The sequence below is a fragment of the Chelonoidis abingdonii genome, chromosome 2 (assembly GCF_003597395.2).
Source record: "Chelonoidis abingdonii isolate Lonesome George chromosome 2, CheloAbing_2.0, whole genome shotgun sequence".
In the NCBI taxonomy this organism is placed as follows: domain Eukaryota; kingdom Metazoa; phylum Chordata; order Testudines; family Testudinidae; genus Chelonoidis; species Chelonoidis abingdonii.
Window position 1 is genome coordinate 249543017 of NC_133770.1, and position 22063 is coordinate 249565079.

General features: G+C 41.5%; 1 protein-coding gene across 5 annotated transcripts; it reads right to left on the reverse strand.

Moving 5' to 3' along the window:
- Positions 1-2560: 2560 nt before the first annotated feature.
- Positions 2561-17588, reverse strand: IMPA1 (inositol monophosphatase 1). Of its 5 annotated transcripts, none has more exons than XM_032787167.2 (9): positions 17416-17523; positions 15129-15210; positions 13792-13925; positions 12828-12932; positions 11614-11659; positions 11373-11481; positions 10501-10609; positions 6224-6375; positions 2561-4695 (listed from the first exon to the last, which is right to left on the reverse strand). In XM_032787167.2, the coding sequence occupies exons 2-9, from the start codon at positions 15189-15191 to the stop codon at positions 4577-4579; spliced, it is 837 nt and encodes a 278-aa protein (XP_032643058.1). In that variant the 5' UTR covers positions 15192-15210; positions 17416-17523; the 3' UTR covers positions 2561-4576. The 5 variants fall into 5 exon arrangements, 4 of the variants coding, with proteins under 4 accessions (XP_032643058.1, XP_032643055.1, XP_074919189.1 ...); XM_032787164.2 differs by having other exon boundaries at positions 15129-15213; positions 17416-17522; XM_032787169.2 differs by lacking the exon at positions 2561-4695 and adding an exon at positions 7286-7365 and having other exon boundaries at positions 6263-6375; positions 15129-15213; positions 17416-17534.
- Between the last annotated feature and the right edge of the window lie 4475 nt (positions 17589-22063).

Genomic DNA, 22063 nt, shown 5'->3' on the forward strand with positions numbered 1-22063 from the left:
TTGTGCATTATCTGTTAGGACATTGACTCATAAGCATTTCTTATGAGTTGTCAGTGACTCAGACACAGGTAATTTTAAAAGGTATTTTGTTACGCACATACAGACAACACAAATGCCATCAAGTTGAATTTAGGGCTATGCTTTGCTCAGCCAAAAATACTCAATTGCTGAGTCCAGGGGCCAGATTCTCTGATTCACTATCTACACTTTGCATGGCTAAGAGCAAATGGGATAGAAATAGCAACTTCAGTTGCCTTCTGTGCTAGCTCTTCACTCCCACCCCCAAGTATAGGGGTCTTGTTGGAAGAGTTAGGGGCGGGGCAGGCTGTGGTGGAACAGAGTTCCACTATGCTGATACTCACTGGGTTGAAGTCATGTAGGTAGCTCTTGAGCAGCTTTAACTCAAGCAAGGCCGGGCAGTGCAGGATCAGGGAGCCATAACTAGCCCCCTGTGCCCATTTCTTCACTCAGACACAGATACCATGGCAAATTGAACCCAAGCGGTCTTAAGCCCACAATCCCGAGCCCATCTCTCCTCCCTCATAAGCTTTCAAATAGCCACCGAGAAACATTTACAAGCGGCAGAGGCTTGAACTTCAGAGTGAACTACGGCGTGGGGGAGGCTAAAATTGCTCACAACTAACCCCAAAGACATAGCCCTGGGACAGCCCAGCAAGAAACAGGGTACATGAAGGCACAGACAAGCATAGTAGGAACTAGTAGTTAACTCATTACAGCATATTTTTGGCTAAATATTTCTCATAGAGTTTGATGCTCTCTACTGACCTTTGGGCAATTTAACAGGTACATTTCCACATGGGATATAATGAATTGAGTTTTGATAATTTATATCTGTATTGTGTCCTAGATCTATGTCTTGAGGTTATGTACATACAGTGTAAATCAAAGGTGTTTCTTATTTTAAAATTGATTACTTGCAAAAACATCACTATCTTTCACTATATCAATACATGTACTTTTTTAAAACAGGGAGGGGGATGTGTGTGTTCATGCTAGTATTGCAGAAGAATTATTTTTCCATATTCCTCAGCAACACACGTGGTCCAAATCTTCATTTATTTGATTTCTAGGTATTTTGAATAACTATCATGAGAAAGATAAGGTGGGTGAGGTAATATTTTTTATTGAACGGTCTATTAGTGAAAGAGACAAGCTTTTGAGCTCCACAGAGCTCTTCTTCAGGTCCGGGTTCAGAAATGCTCTTATTGCCACTCACTGCAAGGACAACAGAAATAGAACCAGCCTGTCTTTCAAAAGGTACCCTGCACTATAGTGTATTTTCTAGGTCCAGCTGCCATCTAGCGTTCAGGCAGGCACATTGAAACACATAATATTTGTCTATATATTACTTAAATACTGTATACAAAGAGCATGAGCTAGAATTATATTTTAAAGATTTTCCTTTTTTCTTCAGGTGCAAGTCATTTTATGACCCAATCCAGAAAAAAATGTTTATCACCTCTGAGGTCACAAAACAACACAGGCTGGTTGAACAGCACCCGCCTACCATCCAAGTGAAAATAGGGAAGTGGATTATTTAACACAAGGAATTTGTACATAGCTCTATGCTCTTCACCTCCAGCAGGCAGCACTTCAGAAGACTGAGCAACTTCCCCTACATCGTCTCATGAGAGAAGAATGGCTCTCATTAAGCCAGACAACCAGGAATATTCAAATAAAAACTACCTCATCCCTTCTCATAAGAAAAGATTTGCTCCTACACCTCAGTGTTGGCACTGTATTTTGGTTTTCCCTTCCTCTCGCCCAGCTGTGAGAGAGGAAGTCTTGTTCCCCAACCAGAATCACATTTGGCATGGGAAACTCTAGTGTAAGGGATGCTTCACTTGCCTTACTGTTCTCTACACTGAAATTGTTACCCAATAAAAAAGCACGGGCTGTACAACATGATTTCGATTGGTATTATGCTTAACTGATCAACTGTGTAGGAACCCACCCATGGTCAGATGTAACTATTTGCAAGAAGTAGCTGTCATGCAGTCCTAACTGAAAGTCTATGGCTGCAACTGGGACATTTGGACAGGGAGCGAGGGAACAGAAGGGTATTCCTTCTAACTAAGAGTGAGGAAATGGAATCACAAATCTGGTAGTTGCTATCTCTTGTAAATATGTGATAGATTGTTAAGTAGGCAGACTCACTCACTCACTCTCACACACACACGGCGGCCATCTAAGTTTTAAAGATATAATCAGAATACAAATTTCAGAGGGGTAGACGTGTTAGTCTGTATCAGCAAAAACAACAAGGAGTCCTTGTGGCACCTTAAGAAACTAAAACTTATTTGGGTACAAGCTTTTGTGGGCTATAACCCACTTCATCAGGTGCCATAAGGACTCCTCATTTTGTATTCTGAAAAAAACAGTTTGCTAGTTTGACTTTTTATTTTTTTAATAATTAAAAAGAGTTTTAATATCAATCAAAATTGGCCAGCAACAATTTTGTCTGTAATATGGTCTAAACGCCTCTCGCATTTTGAAAGACATAATGAAAATATCTAACAAACCAAATATGTACAGAACCTTTTCAGATGATCCACTAATAAAGCAATCTTTTTTTTTTATTATTGCATACATTTCTCACATCAAGTACTAGTTTATACACTTCCATTTTACAAAACAAATCAGTTTAACATCAGAACTTCTGCACAGTTCATATTTCACACACAAACTCCTCACAAAAACCCGGAGATAATATATTGGGCAGACCTGCTAAGACATCACATTCATATCTTAGATTTAAAATCAATGAAGCTTTGGTGAAGTTCAAAAGGTTTTGATTATTTTTTTCCTACAGGGCCCCCAGGAAATGAAACGCTAATGAGTTCCTTCTCCTTAGCCCCTGAATTATCATGCAATTCTTTTTCTCACTAGGGCTAATTGTTTAAAGTTGGCATGGCACTGGCATTTCTAATTAAACATTTCTGTAAAACTAGCAAAACATAACTGGTACAAGTTCCAAGGAAATTTAACAAGATACCTGCTGGTGCTTGTATTTTAAGTTACAAAACATCTTTTTCCACACTAAGAAATAAAAAAGAATCACATATTTTCAAAAGTGATCATAACTTGGGCTGTCTCAATTAGACATCCAAAATTAGAGGACATTTCTGAAATTTTTGGCCCTAGTTATAAATCGGTCCCCAAACTGACTAAATTTTACTCTAAAATGTACAGTAACTGTTCAATGTACCCACTGATATCAACATAATTCTAAAAATAACTCAGACTGCAAAGAACAACTAACCCTAAGGCTTTGAAAAATTAGCATTGAGATGTGAAATACTGTAATTTCTTTAATTGTAAATTTTAGGACTCGACCTATGCCCTCATATGTGCTTATACAGTATGTAGCACAACAGAACCCTGATCCTGATTGGTCATTACTGTCACAACTATCAAATAATAATTAAGATGAAAATCTGGACTACTGGCTTAATTTTAATTAAAATGGGTGGGGAGGCTTGGTTTTTTGGGAGGTAGGTTAATGAGAGTTAATGAGTTATGAGAATCTTTTGGATTTCAAATTGTATTTAGACATTGAGGTAGATTCTCCCCTGGAAAATGTATGAGTAAATCCCCTAAACAGTTAATAGGGGCTACACACACATCAAATAGAGAATATGCAAGAGGCAGCATCAACTGAAACCAATGGATCCATTCAGCTTATGGTCTTGCTTTTAACTATTTAGCATAAAACCCACTTTATTTCTCAGACTTTTGCCTGAAGGCATGACAGGAGGTGCGTACAGAGCTTTCTTCTTCCACATTACATCTTATTTTTTAGGAACAGCGGTCAATTATGTCTATAGAAGTAATGGGCACATAAGTCTAAAAAATAAACGTGTCGTCTTTTAGATATTTCTCTAAACCTTCCCTGCGATAGCAACTGAAATCATTGTTGAATCACCCTTCCACAGTCATAATATACAAGTGTCCTGAAGTGTGCCAAAAGCTAAATGTGACTGTCTCCAAAGTGAGGTCTGGGATCATGTGATCTACTTCTACATTTCCTTCACCAGTGAGAACTTCTGGACAGACTGATAGCACTGTAAGAATTTAGAGGCTTCAGATGAAAATCTCATAAGCAACAATCAACCTTGATCACATTGGGGGAAACCATGAGAAAATTGGAACTAGGAGCAATCAACTTTCTCTTTGTAACACATGACTTAGAGCATTAGTTGCTCTCTTCCAATGTGCTATATAAATTTTAAATATTACTTTTATAGGATTGTGTCCTTTTTTCCTTGAACTCATTTAAGCAGCTATAATACTATATAGGAAATATAAAACTGATGTTTTATTTACACAAACTGCAAACTTTGTTAGAACCAGTTCTATAACAGTTTCAAATGGGTCTGATTTCAAAACCCTATTTAGAAATCAATTTGTAATAAGTTATATTCAGTAGAAGTATATTACTACTCATTTAAGTGCAACATGTGACCTTATGTGGGAAGTTATTTTCTAAATTCCCAGAGTATGTGACAACTGTTGACAAACTTAGTATTACCACACTTAAGTGTAGTTGTGGTATTCAGTTTGTGGCATCGTCCCTTTGTAGGGGGATTATCTGAAGCTCTTTGGCTATTCTCTCTCCTATGGCTCGACTACTTGCAGCAATTATTCTTCGTGACATCAAATCAAATGGTCCTCCTAGAAACAAAGTCAACAACGTAATTGGCTCATAGCCTTAAAAGAATTTTAATCTTGAAAAAAATAAGCCATAAGATCAACTATCAAAATGAAATACTTAGTCTAGCAGAAAATGTGTTAACAAATCTAAATATAAAAAAAATTAATATATTACAATGGGTAAAATCAAATCCTCAACACTAACAATGTAAAACAGAATCCAGTGGTTCATTCATGTATATAGCGACCAAATTCTCCATGCTACCCAACCTTGGGAAATGCTGTCAAAGGGGATGGGTTCCTAACTCTACTTGGCTTATACCGAGCACCCCCTAACAATACTAGAAATGTGTTATATTAATGGTTGCATAAGGGAAGCAACAGACATTTAACATGTTTCACTTAGAAACCACATATATCTGATTTTTAGTTTGGAGGAACAGTAAAGGATTTGGTGAGAAATGAATCAGGGAAAAGACAGAACAACAAAGCTGTGTGCTGAAGGAAATTAGGAAGGCATCCTCCATGCAACCCACAGAGTGGCTAAAGAGATGTTTCACTGGGGCGACTTCAGCCCTGTGGCTGGTGTAAATCCTGCATGCCCCCAATTTGACCCTATAATTGAGGTAAAACTAGAAATTGACCCTTGCACTTCACAGGAAAGGCCATCAGAAATAGGGACGACCATGACCACGGAGGTGGGTGGGAGCTCTACTATTCCTTAGTGTGGGTCTAGACATTCTTCACTTTCTTTGAAGCCTCTTTTTGCTATCACTTACCCAAACATGGAAGGGTTTTACTGTCTTTGTAGTTGAATGTATAGCACCATTTCACTTTGGCAGAATTAAAAAGTTATTATACTGGCACAGAAAAATTGTAAGTATACCTCTACCCCGATATAACGCGACCCGATAGAACACAAATTCGGATATAATGCAGTAAAGCAGCACTCGAGGGGTGGAGGGGGAATGGCGTGGCTGCGCAATCCGGCAGACCAAAGCAATTCAATATAACGCACTTTCACCTATAACGCAGTAAGATTTTTTGGCTCTCGAGGACAGCGTTATATTGGGGTAGAGGAGTATTTAGCCAATGTAATTAGTTCAGATCAAGTTCTGCCTCTGGCTAAGCATGCACAAGTCTCATTGAGTTCAGCTGGTACCTAACATTAATACCTGGGAGAAGAATTCAGACTTATTATTTACTGTCATATTTTAACAGGGAATGATTCTACTGCAAGAGACTCAATGCTAGTAAGCAAGAACTTCTGCTAAGTGAACTAAAGGATAAAACAAGTGACAACTATCCCTGTGCATTAATTTGATGGAAACACTGTTTAACAGAATTAAGAACCACCCAGATGATAGAATGGCTGAAAATCTTACTGATATGGGTCCTCATTATGGTTTGCCAGGTGGTTGATAAAAAAGAGCAAGAGAACACCCATACACTCTAATGTTCTCCATACCTCAGTTTCAAAAGTATCCACATTACCAAAAAAAAAACAAAAAAAACCCCCACCAATTTCCTAAAGGTTCTCTTCATTTACCTGATACATCCAGCAGCACTCCACCTGCTTCAGTAATGATAATTCCAGCCCCTGCCATATCCCAGCAATGAATGCCCATCTCATAATATGCATCGGCTCCACCAGTTGCCACAAGGCACATGTTTACAGCTGCTGTACCGACAGCTCTAATCCTAAAACAGATACAGAGATTCATTAACTCACAATGGTTTATAGGAACATCAAAATATTAAAACTAACCAGACAGTGTATACCAGCCAGCGTGACTAAAGCAAAGAAGGAAACTAAGGCTATTGTGAAAGCATATTACTTGTGAGAAATAATCCAGTATATATATATTTATTCCTGTTTTCTCCTGCTTATTTTTTTATCTTAATTGCAAACAAGTGTGTATGCATTCATTCTCAGATTTCAGTTAACTAGTGTTAAAAAGAAAGAGTAATTAAGTAATTTAAAGGAAATCACTTTCAAAATTGCTTTCAAGGTGAAAGCATGAGGTGTGTTTAAATAACCGAAGATAAACATTATTAAAAATATCCACCTTTGAAATAATGGTTAGTCCACTTTGCTTTGTGAGTGCTAATTAGTGTGCAATTTAAATTGTTGTCTGATTGGAAACGTTACTTAGCTTTCACAATTGAGTCAATAAGAAGCTTTCTTGACTTTTGCAAATATGTAAATACAATTCTCACAAAAAAACTGCAATGTAAATCAGCTATAAAGAGGACATTTTCAATATTATTTTCTGTTTCATATTCTCTTTACTCTTATCAGCATTATTGCCCCTGAACAAGTTGTACAATTACCTTTTAGTGAACTTGTCAGATATCACATATTTTCATGTATCAGACCGTTATCAATAAAATATAGATTGAATTGTTATATAAAGCTCAAGTCACGGCAAGAGCTTAATCCTTTGTGACCCTTGATTTACAAACAGCATATAGCTGGCAGCTTAGAACTTCAAAGCGAAGATTCAAAATTGAACAGATAATAAATACTACTGTGCCCTGAGCAAAGGTAGTTTAACTCTTCATTTCACAGAAAACCTAAAATCTGTATTCAAGTGCAGACAGGTGATACCTTGTTTCACGATATCAAAAATCTTTGTGGAAGTATGAACGGCGTGTGCGCTCAAGGAATCAGAAAGGAGCCTAAGAATCCTGGAAGAAAGGATAGTTCCTGGTCGGTACTCTGGGCCCAATCCTGCAATCCTTACTCATGTAAATATTCCCACTAAACTCAGTAAGAGTACTTGTGTGAATAAAAGTTGCATGACCAGAACTTTAACTAGGCATTTTAGCGCCCTGAGCGAGCAAACATATTTGCACCCCTACCGTTTTTCATCATCATTTTTCTGCCTTCACTGTTTTGTGCCCTGCGTAGCTGCCCTGCTTGCCCCACCTGGGTTACGGCCCTGTGCATGACTGGACCCTTTAAGCCAGATTTTATTTATAAAAAAAGTAAGGCTGGTCAAGAAGTATCCACTAAAACTGTAAAAAGAACTGGAGTACTTGTGGCACCTTAGAGACTAACAAATTTATTTCAGCATAGCTTTCGTGGGCTGAGTTGTAGCCCACGAAAACTTATGCTGAAATAAATTTGTTAGTTTCTAAGGTGCCACAAGTACTCCTGTTCTTTTTGCGGCTACAGACTAATACAGCGGCTACTCTGAAACCTGTTATCGAAATTGTGTTTATGATTAAAAAAAAAAATTGACTGTGGAAAACTGGCTTGTGGAATTTTTGTGGAAATTTTTTTTTGGCCAAAAACCAAAAGAAAACCCCACAGTCCATGGCTGAATTTTTTTTGTCCACGGGGGGGAGGCGGGGGGGGGGGGGAACAAATCTGAAAAGCTCTCCATAAAAGTTAGTTTTTTACCTCCTGATTTTTCTCTAGTTACATCAAAGAAAAAGAACCTAGATAACCTGATAGATCATCTTTGTATCTAGTTTCTATGATTTCACATGACTTTTTCTAATGTTTTCTACCTTCTGGTACAGAGACATGATTTCAGAAAAAGAAATAGAAGACTTAGTTTTTAGAATCCAGTATAAAATGATACTTTTTAGACCAGAGAAACTAACGTTTAGTGTAAAGCATATACCAAAGTCTTTAAATCCGCAACGCTGTTTTGATTGGCATGGTTTTGTACTATATATCCTACTTTCTAAATAATAATCAGTTAAGAAGGTTTTCCAAGGTAAATTCCTATTCATGTTTTTTTCATTCAAGGCCTTGTGTTTAAACAAAGCCATGAGGATTTGTAGGAATAGCTGAGATTACAAAGTTTAGTACCTTTCTCCATGGGCATAATTTGGGGAGGCGTGGGGCAGGTTGCCCCCTCGAAACTGCAAGATCAGGCAGGTGCATAATTTGCCTTCCTCCACACAGGGCCACTGTTTCCACCATTTAGAGGAATGGGGGGGCTCCTCCTCACCCCTGAGTTTTGTGCCAGAAGTCTGCTCGCTGTGCACACCCCAGCCACAGGAAGAGCTCTTCGCTGCAGCACTGTGCGGTTAGGTCCCTTCCTCCAGGAGCCAGGGATTCACCCCTCTCAGTTTCCTCCTCTGCTGCATTAGCTCACCCATTCCGTCCCCCTCCACCAATCAGCAGCTGAGATTATATGGAATGACAATCCTCTGAACCAACAGGGGGGGGGGGGGGAGCATGGTACACCCCATGGTGGAGATGGGTCGGGGAGAGCACAGGGTCCCCAGTGGTGGTCGTGGGGGCCGGAGCACAGGGTCCCCCATGGTGGCAGTGGGAAGGAAACAAAGCACAGGGCCCCCAGTGGCGGGGGTGTTGGAGCCTGGGGGAAGCGAAGGAAGGGGAGTCAATCTTCGGGGGAAGGGAGAGGAGAGGGCATAGGGCTGTGTCTTGAGGGAGGAGCAGCTGAGAGGGAACAGTCCCTAGTGCAAGGATTCTGAGGGAGGGGGAGCTGCAGAAGGCTGGGGCGTTAGGAGCAGCTAAATGGGTCTTGGAGTCAGGTTGCCCTCAGAGAAGCAGGGAGTAACCCCTCCTCTCCATAGGAAGAGGCCGGAAACAGACCCTACTGGTTCAGTGCTGTCATGTCCACTAGTGGTTGCAGCTTCAAGGACATGTATGTTTCTGTGCTATGCTGCAAATTCTGCCAGTAGGTGCTGAGCTCGTGGGGGTGAAAGCTGTGCTTCTAGCCAATGCAGAGATCGACATGTACTCCACCAACATCCAACCCACCACGTAAATCCCTTTCAGCTATCACCAGTGGGTATCTCAAAAGCTAACTAATGTTACAGTAGCGCTCAAAGACCTTAAATCAGTAGGAGTCCCCGATTGTGCTAGGCATCATACAAAACATTAAGACCCCCCAGTTCCTGCTCCACAGATATCAATCTAATCCTTTAAATTCCATATGGCAGGCAGGCAAGTATTATTATTCCCATTTTACAGCAATGGGAACTGAGGCACAGTGTCCAAACACAGAATGGTACTTCAAAAAAAAGGTATATATACATATACATACACATACACAAACTCTAAATAATAAACAAGATTTTTTTCCCTTCAACTTTAAAATATGGAATTTTCTCAGTGTTTGGTTTTTAAATATATTCTCCTGTGAGAACTGCAACTCAATCACTGTAGTGTTGTGTTTAAGAGCCTCTGGAAAGTAAGCTGACTTTAAACTGAAGTGAAAATGACTTGAAAGTGTCAGTTTCACTCCTGTTTAAACTCAGTTTCTAGTCTATTATTATTTGTATTAGGGTAACACATCTAGAGCCCCAGATAGGTGCAGTATAAAATCATAGGGCCTTGCCCTCGTAGGGTGTTTCCAAAAGTTAAATTATCTGTTCCAAGCTTGGTGAACTGCAAAAAAGTAAGTAGCTTAAATGATAGAAAATAATCTAGATTTCTCTATAATTGTTTCAACTGCTGTATTCAAGAGTAGTAACAAAGTAAGAATATACATGTGCTTAAGTAGCCCCTGTAATCACCTAATCTTAAATGGCTCCCTGTCCACGCACAATCCCACTGGCCTGACTGGAGCTGCCTCCCCCCTCCAAATATAGATGTCAAACTATGTCCATGCCTCTCTCTCATCAGGATAAACAACAATGTTGCGTAAATCTTGTCTCTTACGTACAGTTTCTTGGTAAAAGCCACAAGACAGTTTGATTTAAATTGTATCATCCCTTTTTCTTTTTTTTTAAATTACAGCAAAGAAAGCTGAGTTTGACTGCCATTTTCCTTCCTAAAAATCACGTTTGGTGCAAGCTTCAAGCAGAGGATGAAAAACAAATTAAAAAATACCTTACCCATGAACAGGAATACTGAGAAGCCTTTCCATGTTAGAAAGAACTATCTTTAAAGTCTCCGGTTCACGGTTAGATCCCATTTCTGTTACTAAAAGTGATTTTGTAATATCTGGGAAGGGAAAAAGTGACAATTTTTTTTCCCAACAGTTTGACTTACATAAGGACAATATTTAAGCATTTAAGTATATCATGCACTTTTACTGAATGCTCGTTGTAATAAACATTCATCTTACATGTTCACTTTATATTCAATATAGCATAGAAGTAACTACTTTTGGCTAGACACTAACAGGAAGAAAAAATTAGCCAAAAAAAGGCAGCACTATCCAGTCTCACTTTGTGCATGCATTCACTGGGGTTACTTATGTCGCAAATTGCGATTCTTGGTAAGAATCAGAACATTTTTCAAATCGTTAAGGTCTTGATGCAGCCAAGTATTTAAACATGGAGTTAACTTCATGTAAACTGAGAAACAGGTGAACAGTGGTACAACTAAAGTGAGGCCTACACTTAAATGCTTTGCAGGTTCAGGGAGGAAATACGACTAATTTTTTGGTAGATTTGTCACTGCTTCTAAACAGACCAGTTTAACAAATATAGGCGAAAAAACTTCCAAATTTCATTTTTATTTTATAACATTCACAAGCATGTTATGTGCTTCAAAGAAAACAAAATATGGGATCCTTCCTCAAAGGGCTTACACTTTATTGGCAAATAAGTGTACATTTGTGCAGGGATGTGAGTGAGGAATAGCTATGAGAAAAGGAGACATTATACATCAATGGTTTCTAATAATTATATTTCGGAAAAAATAAATGTAAGAATTTCCATCCTCATCTCCTTTCCAAAATAAGCTACTCAGTTCAACTCACCTTCTTGTCCTGATACTCGAAGCTTCTGACCGTTACAAAATGCACCTTTTCCTTTCCTGCCAGTGTACATTTTGTCTTCCACACAACTGTATACAACTCCAAATTCAGTCTGCAAGGAAGAAAGATTTCTTTTCCATTAGCGTGGAAATGCCAGTTTTACATAAAGAGAGTGGTGGTTAATAATATGTTATGAATTTAATTTTATTTCTCTGTTGGATGTTAAGTAATAAAACAAATATACCTTTTTGTTGACAACAAAGCCAATCGAAACTGCCACAAATGGAAACCTTCAAAACAAAACAAAACATTTTACTAATTTATAATTGAGATATTATGTTTCTTTTGTTACTATACATTTTTTAAAGTCCTAGTTGTACTCCATCCATGTAATAATAGAGGAAATATGGAGGGTGTAAGCTATCCAGGGTGTCTTCTGAATTTTTCAGCTACTACTGTTTGCCACCAAACAGGCTCTGCAATGCCAACTGTAATTACATAGGGCAGGGGTCGGCAACCTTTCAGAAGTGGTGTGCCGAGTCTCCATTTATTCACTCTAATTTAAGGTTTCATGTGCCAGTAATACATTTTAATGTTTTTAGAAGGTCTGTGTTAGTCTATAATATATAACTAAACTATTGTTAAAGCAGTAGAGAATCCTGTGGCACCTTATAGACTAACAGAGGTTTTGGAGCATGAGCTTTCGTGGGTGAATACCCACTTTGTCAGACGCAGGTAGTGGAAATTTCCACTACCTGCGTCTGACGAAGTGGGTATTCACCCACGAAAGCTCATGCTCCAAAACCTCTGTTAGTCTATAAGGTGCCACAGGATTCTCTACTGCTTTCACAGATCCAGACTAACACGGCTACCCCTCTGATACTAAACTATTGTTGTATGTAAAGTAAATAAGGTTTTAAAAACGTTTAAAAAGCTTCATTTAAAAATTAAAATGCAGAGCCCCCCCCGGACTGGTGGCCAGGACCCAGGCAGCGTGAGTGCCACTGAAAATCAGCTTGTGTGCCGTCTTTGGCACACGTGCCAAAGGTTGCCTACCCCTAACACAGGGTTTATTTGTTAATACTACATCTTTTGCTTTCAAACTATCAGGTTGATATTTGCAGCAAAATGGCTGTTTTCTTCTAACTCTTTACTAATTATACTACATAATGCTAGTCTCTCAAGGCATGCCAACTGTTGGTTACAGTTGGAAAGCATTCTATTTGGGAGCATTATAGTACTTGCAGAAGTACTGCTACTCTGGTAATACTTGCCTGGCTGTTTCTAATCAAATATAAGCAAGAAATTCAAGATCTACATAAAGAGATGCAATGAACACAATTGCAAACACTATTAAACATGGTTACTTAAATGGTTCCAGAGAAAACAGCAAAAAAAATCCTAGTCTAAACGTTGCCCAATTTAAGTAGTAATCATGGACAAAACAAACAGATATACCTGTGTACAAAGTTAGTAGTTCCATCAATAGGGTCAATAATCCACGTGGGATTATCTGTCAAGATACTGCCTTCTCCAGCTGCAACAGATTCTTCTCCAATGAAACTAGAATAGCCAAAATATATTTAAAACATGAATAGTTAAAGAGGCTAGAATTTAACTTTGCAGTGGGTGATGTTTATCATTCTTAAAAGAAAACCAGATGTAACCTGAAAATTAAACAGCAATTATTGTGAAATTTATCTGAAAACAGCTAAATTGCAATTGGTATTTTAGCAAACTGGAAGGCTGCCTGTTGAGGAATGATATTTGTGGTACTAGAGATAAGGAGGCACAATGGTAGAGATAGTAAAAATGTTTCTATCCTTTAATAGTAGTTTGCAAAATTTAGCATTATTTTAGACATAACATAGAAGTTTCTCTTCTTATTAGAGCAGTCTGGTTTACCATTTTCCCATATGTGTCCAGTGTCAGGAGGTCATAGTACTACATAAGGATGTAAGAAACTAAAGGACAACAGGGAATTTTGGCAAAATTGTTTTATGTAAACTGTACTAAACATAAGCAATAAGTCAATTGGGAGGCTGCCTTGGGGAGGATCATCAATTAAGCAAAATATATGAAATTCCCATTCATTTCTGAAGAACTGGGATATAATTAAAAACTCTGAAGAGAATATGTGCAACTCTTGGTCATGTATGACCAGAAGGCCTTTTCCTGTGACAAAGTATACTATGACTACACACTGTCAGGCAGAAGTAGAAAATCAGAAGCACTTTGACGGACCTTACAGTAAGTGCCACTTAAATATTTAACACCTGAAGTTATGGAGTTCTTCCTTAACTTCCCGGCAATCTCATATTAAATTTCCTTGAGAAAAAAAAAAGATTCCATACTTTATCCCTTCACCCACCATTTCCTGTTCTCCCATGAGTAGCAATTAAAATATCAATAGAAGTTTTACCTGTGAGAAGGATATTTTTCTTTTATAGAAGAAATAATCATTTTTTCCACTTTTTGATCAGTGACTGTCACTAAATCTGCTGGTGAGCTTTTAACCATAACGGATATTTCCTCTTTCAATGCTTCCCGGACTACCTGTAAGGAATATCATTTTGTTTATAAGAAACTTCAAGAAAATACCAATTATTTTGGCTTCCAGGAAAGTCCAACACATCATTAATCTTTTCTGACTATAATAATCTGATCCTAATTTACACATATGCTTAACTTTATGTACTGCAAGTAAGCTCACTTAAGGATGGAACATCGGTTTCTTAGGAGCTGTTTTAAAATTTCTTACTCTTACAATATTTTAGCATTAACAATGCTAAAAAGTTGTAACAAAACACTAAACGCTGCACCTAGGTAAGTTATTTCCAGGCCAGGCCATGCACATGTGACTGAATCTCTGCCTCCCAGCCAAGAAAATCCTATTGAGGACTTCTAATGAAATGAAATGAATCTTTGTTTGAGGGAATGTTTACTGAGGCAGTTGAAGGACTTCAATACTCTGTGATTCTGAAGACTGTGTGGCTGGTATATGCCCTTGCCTGCATGCACTGTAAGAGGCTACTGTACAGAAGCAGAGGCAGGAAATGGAGATCTGGCCATCCACCCTACCCCATGGCTCCTCAGAGATCTGCTAGCTCTTTTTCTTGCTCTCTTGCCATGTTAGACCACAGTCAGAGGGGCAAACCACCTATAGTGGAGAAAAGGAGCTGTTTCCTGGCAAGGGAGAGAGCCTCAATGAAAGGGGGAGGAGGGAAGAAGGCGGCAAATTGTCTGCCCAAGGGCTAGAGAGGTACCATAGTAGAAGCAGGCTTCCTGTGAGAAGAGACACAGGACTGTTGAAAAACCACTCAGAGAAAACGCTGCCAGTAGCCATGCATACTGAAGTAGAGTACAAAACTGTTCAGACAAAAAGACAGTGGTATGACGTACAAATGAGATGTTGCCTGCTACAGCAGCAAGGGAACTTAAAGGGAAACTCTTTTAACCAAATTTAAGGTAACAAAGGTGTTTGTGCAACAAGGAGAAAGGATAAACCACAAATCATTCCTCAGTATCAGCCTGAGGAGTTGCATAGATTTTTTCCTAAATTAGCCCAGCTGGGAACAGGATATCTTCCTATTTCAAACTTAATGCTATTTTGCTTTAGAAGATTATGCTAATGTTTTGGTTTTTTTTGACAAAATATAGTGGTGGAATATGTGGGCAAACACAAAAGTAAAATTCCCCTATAAGACATACATGAGTTTCTCTAGAAACAGACAGTAATTTATAAGTAAATTTACATACCTCTCCAGCCTTTCTTGCTAAAGTAACTGCATAATCCATGCATTGTTGCCAAGGATCAGCCATCTTATCCTAGGTACAGTACCTACTGGGTAGATTTGTTAACACAGATACTTAATAGAGTAAAAGCTGTGTCATCCGGCACTTCATCAACCAGAAAGCTCTAGAAATAGGCATTTCTGATATCTCCCAGTACAAATCTTCAATGGGGTTACCAGAGGTCTGGTTGTCCCTGCTGCTCCTAGGCATAGGAATGGCTGCGGGGGCTCCATGTGCTGCCCCCACCCCATGCGCTGGCTTCGCAGCTCCCACTGGCCAGGAACCATGGCCAGTGGGAGCTGTGAGGGTGGCACTTGTGAGTAGAGGCAGTGCATGGAGCCGCCTGGCCGCGACTCCACATAGGGACATGTTGCCACTTGCAGGGGAACACCTGAGGCGAGCACCACCTGGATCTGGCACCCCGAGACTCCTCCCGCACTCCAACCCCCACCCCTGAGCACTCTCCCACACCCAAACTCCCTCCTTCCATTGGTAAGTATAACTCTTAGTTAACTGGAATTTTTGACTAACCAGCACCCGCCATTCCCCCAACATGCCAGATAAAGCTTTTACCATATACAGAAAGTTTTACAAGTCCTCAAAAATTGTTGACCAACAGCTCACTACTTTCCCTGTTTCTGACTTCAACATCCCCTCTCTGCTGGAATTTATGCTCATACAAAAATGCTAGACAATGAAAGCTTTCCTGTTCTCCACAGTACAGGAGTTAATTCATGAAAACACTAAAGCTTTGTGTTGTTCATGTATTGCTGGGTAATTTAAAGTTCATATCATTATTCTTTTCCAAACTTTTCAAAACAAGCGGGCAAGATTAAATCCAAGACATTATTAAGCACAGACCCTGAAACTGGAAAGACATACATGCGTGCTTAACTTTACATACGGTGGGCAGTCAGTGACTTTGATGGGAGTACTCACCAGGTATAAAAGCTTAAGCACTAATATATGGCTTTGCAGGATCAGGGCCATAGTAGTGTTATGTAGACCATGTTTTTAGACAATGTCTAATGCTCAGTTCAAATTGTTAGAATTTTCACTATAATTTGCTTTGGATGAAAACCTGCCTATTTTTAAAGCAACTTTGAGTTAAATTGCTTCAGACATTTTAAAACCAGAGTGCAAAATAAGCAACTGGCCTATTTTGGAGATACATTTCACTTTCAGACACCTCAAAAATTCCACATAGAAAAATTTACAGAATATGGTAGTTACTTTAGTACACAGATGCTTTTATATCCTCAAGATAGTCTGCACCAGTATGAAAACACATGATCATTATTATAATTTAGGTAAGTTTGCACAAGCAGTGTACTATACAATGTACTACACAATATTTTTAGATTAAAATTAATTTTAATGACATAAAATTAGCGTATGACCCCCTATATTATGTGAACTGTAGGAACCTCTGGCATTTCCAGGGATTATTTAAAACAGAAAGTAGAGTCCTAGTCCTCCAAAACCTATTCTAAAGAACAGTACTTTAAACTTGACAGATCCACCACTGCACTCCATCAATACTGCTCCTGAAAATGAGAAAGGGATTGCTAAAAAGCAATGCAATACAAAGTATTCTTTCCATGGCAGAAGGGTCTGTTGAATTAAGAGCATGCTGTCAATATCGTTAAATATCACAGCACTTATAATAAAGATAGTTGTAGAAATGTAAAAATAACCACGTTAGGCTACTGGATTTAATAGGAACGGCATTAGGCAGAATAAAGTTACATAGCCAGTAAAGATCTATGACGATAATGAGTGAAGTTGTCATATTTCAGGTTCCCAAAAGAGGACAGGGGCGGGGGCGGGCAGGGTGCAGCTGGAGGGGGTATTTGGGGAGACACTAGAGGGGTGCATGTGTTACTGGGAGCGAGGACTTGCCTACAAAGGCAAACTGACCAAAATAGCTGTCCTGGAATAACGAGCCCGGCACAAGTCCCGGCAGCAGCCCGAAGGGTTTCAAACCCCGAGTGCCGGCTGGGGCTGGCTACGGAACAACCCCGGCGCGCCGCAGCCCCCGCCCGGCCCGTTACTATCCGGCTCGGTAACCGCCCCGCTAGTTTAACCCCAACTGGACCGCGCCTGCGCTCGGCCCCCGCGCCCCCACCCGCCTCCCCGCGACGGGCTCGGTCGGTCGCTAGCGGGGACCCGCTGCGGCACGGCTGAGCCGGGTCCTCCGCCGGCTGACACCGACCCGGCCGCGGCAGTCGGGGAGCCTCCCCCCCATTACCTCACACAGCCCGCGCCGGGTCCTTGTCAGTGCTGGCGGTGAGTCAGTGACCCTCGCAAAACCATCCTGAACTAGTGCGCATGCGCAAGCGGAAGCCCTTCGGCAGCACCCGCAGTATATATTAACCCTTCCCTCCCCTCTGCCCGCTTTCCTTTCCGCTCTGGCTGCCCGGCTGCCCCTCTGCGCCTGCGCGAGGCTACACCACCAGCCAATAGGCGTCCTTCCCCCCGCATCCTCTGGGGTGACCTCTGTGACGGAGGCCGAGTGGGGTTTAGTCCCGGTCTGCCTGTAACGCTACTGGCGGGGCTGCTGCAGATTTGGGGCAGAGGCATTTATCCAGCGCGCTCTGTCCCTGTTCCGTGTGGCCCAGCGGAGCCTCACTGCTATGCTCCTTCACCGCGGGCCTCGCCTCTGAGGATAGAACATCAGGGTTGGAAGGGACTTCAGGAGGTCTAGTCCCACCCCCTGCTCAAAGCAGGACCAATCCCAGATTTTTACTCCAGTTTCCCAAATGGAGCCAGGCCCAAAGCAAGTGGGGCCTCTGCACTCCTGTCAGGGAAGTGGGGTTGAGGCATGGGGGGTTACCCTGCTCTGCCCACCCAGCACTCCTGCCAGGGAGTGGGGCAAGTCCCCACACCCCTGAATCCAGCAGGAGTGGGGCCAGCCCCCATGCCCCAACCCTGCTCCCCAGCAGGCATCTGTGTGGGTGAAGTGCATTGAGTCACAAGGGCACGTCTGATTGGCCGGGGCCTCTGGGCACAGGCCCCATTGGCTAATTTGCCACTGCTGAGGTGAGTTCCTGTGGTCTACCTACCTCATTGCCATCCCAGTTCAGGGATGCTGCTGCTGTATTCCCTTTCCATGGTCCAGTAATGGCACCCACTGTAAGCTCCCCGGCCAGCACCACTTTTGGGTGCAGACCCATGTCTCTTTCTCCCTCCTGATGAGGGTATTTCCATGCTGCACAGTTCCCTGCCTACAAGGTGAATTCCCCAGGAAATCAGACTGCCTCAGCAGGCCTGCTTTGCCTTCTGAGAGATAACAAACAATGTAGTTGCCTACAGTTAATTTACCACACAGTTTTTTCTATGCAAACACATTTATTGTTAAGGTAAAAGCATCAGAGAGAAAACACATTAAAAACAATAAAAGAACCTACATGCATGCCAATAAGCTAGATCATTCCCAGCTTCAACAAGTGCTCTAGCAGGTGAACAGTCCTTCAACCCCCACACTGGCGGTTTTGTTTGGTCACAGATTCATAACACTGTTACCTCAGAACAATCATGCCCATGAATCTGAGAGTCCCTTCCTTATACCCTTTGGGTATTTGATTTGGTCTCACATAACAGTTGGATCAGAAGACAAAAGGTCCCCTCCTGAAGAGGTAGCATCAAAAGATTAGGTTCAGAGGTGAGAAATTTACATTTCCTCCCTCCAGATATTTCCTAAGAAACTCACTTAACTTTAAAAGTTCACAGTTTCAAACAGCTGAAGCTCACAACACTTCCCAGGGTTTACATTAGTCAGGTCTCCTCCCTGGAGACACTACATATAGTCCCACAACAAACATTTGCCTTTTGAATACAGTGAACTTCTAAGAGTATGTCTACACTGGCAGAGTTACAGCACTGGCAGTTACAGCACTGCTCAGAGATTGCTGAAGGGAAACCACTGTTGTGTGTTCACAGTGTCAGCTGCCTGTGCAATAGCATGTTCACACTTGCAGCAGTATTTGGAGCAGTGCACTCTGGGCAGCTGTCCCACAGAGCATCTCTTCCTCTTCTGCCGCTAAGAGTTGGGGGAAGGTGGATGGGATTGCGGGGCATCCTGGTTCCTGTCCCAATACCCCATGATGCATTGCTTCGCATCCCAGCAATCCCTGTGCTTCCGTCTGCATTTAGCACTATCTTTCAATGGTTTGTGTACTGCACGCTCTGCCTCTTCGGTCTGCAGGAATGGATCCTGCACTATTGACCAATATGCTGCTCGCTCTCACTAACACATCATGAGTGGTAGTGGAGTTATTCCTTAAACTACAAAGGCAAGAGCAGTTTGACATTGATCTTGCCACATGTAGTAGCTACAACACAAGATTGCTCATGGCATTCATGGAGGTGCTGATCACAGTGGAACGCAGCTTCTGGGCTCGGGAAACAAGCACTGAGTGGTGGGATCACACTGTCATGCACGTCTGGGATTACAAGCTGTGGCTGCAGAACTTTTGGATGAGGAGAGCCACGTTCATGGGACTGTGTGATGAGCTCACCCCAGCACTGCTGCACAAGGACACTAGAATGAGAGCTGCCCTGCCATTGGAGAAGCGCGTGGCGGTTGCACTGTGGAAGCTGGCTACTGCAGACTGGTACCGATCGGTCACTAACCAATTCGGAATGGTAAAGTCGACCACTGGACTAGTGTTGACAAAAGTATGCAGGGCCATTAATCGCATCCTGCTCCAAAAGACTGTGACGCTGGGCAACACGTGTGACATTGTGGATGGCTTTGCACAAATGGACTTACCTAACTGGGGAGGGGCTATAGATGTTTCGCATATTCCAATTCTGGCACCAGACCACCTAGCCCCCGAGTACATTAATCGGAAGAGGTATTTCTCAATGGTTCTTCAGATGCTTGTGGATCACTGAGGGCGTTTCACAGACATTAACGCAGGCTGGTCTGGAAAGTGCATGATGCACGCATGTTTTGGAACACTTGCCTGTTCAGGAAGCTGCAAGCAGGGACTTTCTTCCCGGACCAGAAGATCACCATAGGGGAAACTGATATGCCCATTGTGATACTGGGAGACCCCTTAATGCCGTGGCTTATGAAGCCATACATGGGGCACCTTGACAGCAGCAAAGAGTAGTTCAATAGGCTGAGCAAGTGCAGAATGACTGCTGAGTGTGCTTTTGGCAGTTTAAAGGCCTGCAGGTGCTGCCTATATGGGAGGCTGGACCTGGCCGATGACAATATCCCTATGCTTATGCATTCCTATGCTTATAACCTATTCCCTTCACAAATCCTATGCTTATAGTCGTGTGCTGTATGCTCCAATATTTTACAACACTGTTATAATACCAAAAATATTTAAATACAGGGTATTCTATTTTGAACAGTAAAAGCAGCAAAGAATCCTGTGGCACCTTATAGACTAACAGAGGTTCTGGAGCATGAGCTTTCGTAGGTGAATATCTACTTCGAAAGCTCATGCTCCAAAACATCTGTTAGTCTATAAGGTGCCACAGGATTCTTTGCTGCTTTTACAGATCCAGACTAACATGGCTACCCCTCTGATACTATTATGAACAGTGCGATTAATCGCAATTAATTTTTTTAATCACTTGATAGCCCTAATAAATATAGTTCATTGTATGGGGAATTTGGGGACCAGTCCTATATCTACTGAAGCCAGTGAAAGTTTTGCCACTGACCTCAGTGGAAATAGGATCAAGCCCTTAACAACAGATTGTGGATTTTCAACTACTGGTCTGAGTAGGCGCCTGTGTGGAACAAGCAATCTGAAGAGCTCAGAGGTGGTTGTTGTAAGTTGCCCCAGCACAGCCATACAAGGAGAAGAAGCTTTTTGCTCACAATTTGGGCCTTACAAGGTGGATTACTAAAGTCAAAATAGATCCAGTAAATCTCATAGTGGATGAAGAAGTGATAGGTCAGGGAAGTAGGCAACACGAAATTGTGAGATCTAGAATGTATAGGTTTTATCAAGAGGGCTGCTTTAAGTTACTGTTCATGAAACAGAGGGCTACATGGGGATGAGTGGTAAAGGGGGAGAGAGGTTGGTGGATCAGGTGAGGGAAGCATGGCACACTCCAGCTCTGCTACTGCACCCCAAACCTCATGCACCCACAGCTCTGCCAATGTACCCCAACCCTTTTCCCCCCTCAGCTCAGTGCATCCCAATCCTGCAACCACAGCTCTGCAGATGTATCCCAATCCCCTGCACCCCACAACTCTGTAGGTGCACCCCAAATCCCTGCACCCTCAGCTCTGTCAGTGCACCCCAACCACCCTTCATCCCACAGCTCTGGCAGTGCACCCCAACCCATGCATAAACCCTGCACACATCCAACAATTCAGGTTGACTGAGTTATTTGAGGCAGGGAGTATCTCTGTTGTTATAGTGGTGTGGAATGGTGGCCAAAGTATGAAGGGGCATATGAAAGTTTAGCATATCTGGCACGTAAATACCTTGCAATGCTGGCTACAAAAGTGCCATGCAAATGCCTGTTCTCACTTGCTGGTGACAGTGTAAGAAGAGGAGGGCAGCATTATCTCCTGTAAATGTAAACAACCTTGTTTGTCTTAGCAATTGGCTGAACAAGAAGTAGGACTGAGTGGACTTGTAGGCTCTTAAGTGTTACATGGTTTTGTTTTGGAGTGCTGTTATGTAACGAACAAAAAAAAGAAAATCTACATTTGTAAACTGCACTTTCATGACAAAGCGATTGCACGACAGATTGTATGAGGTGAATTGAAAAATATTACTTTTGTTCATGATTTTTACGGTGTAAATATTTGTAATAAAGATAATATATACACTTTGATTTCAATTACAACACAATATGTATGAAAATGTAAAAAGCTGAACTTTCTGCTGCATAAACCTGCAGTGCCTGCCTGTAACATT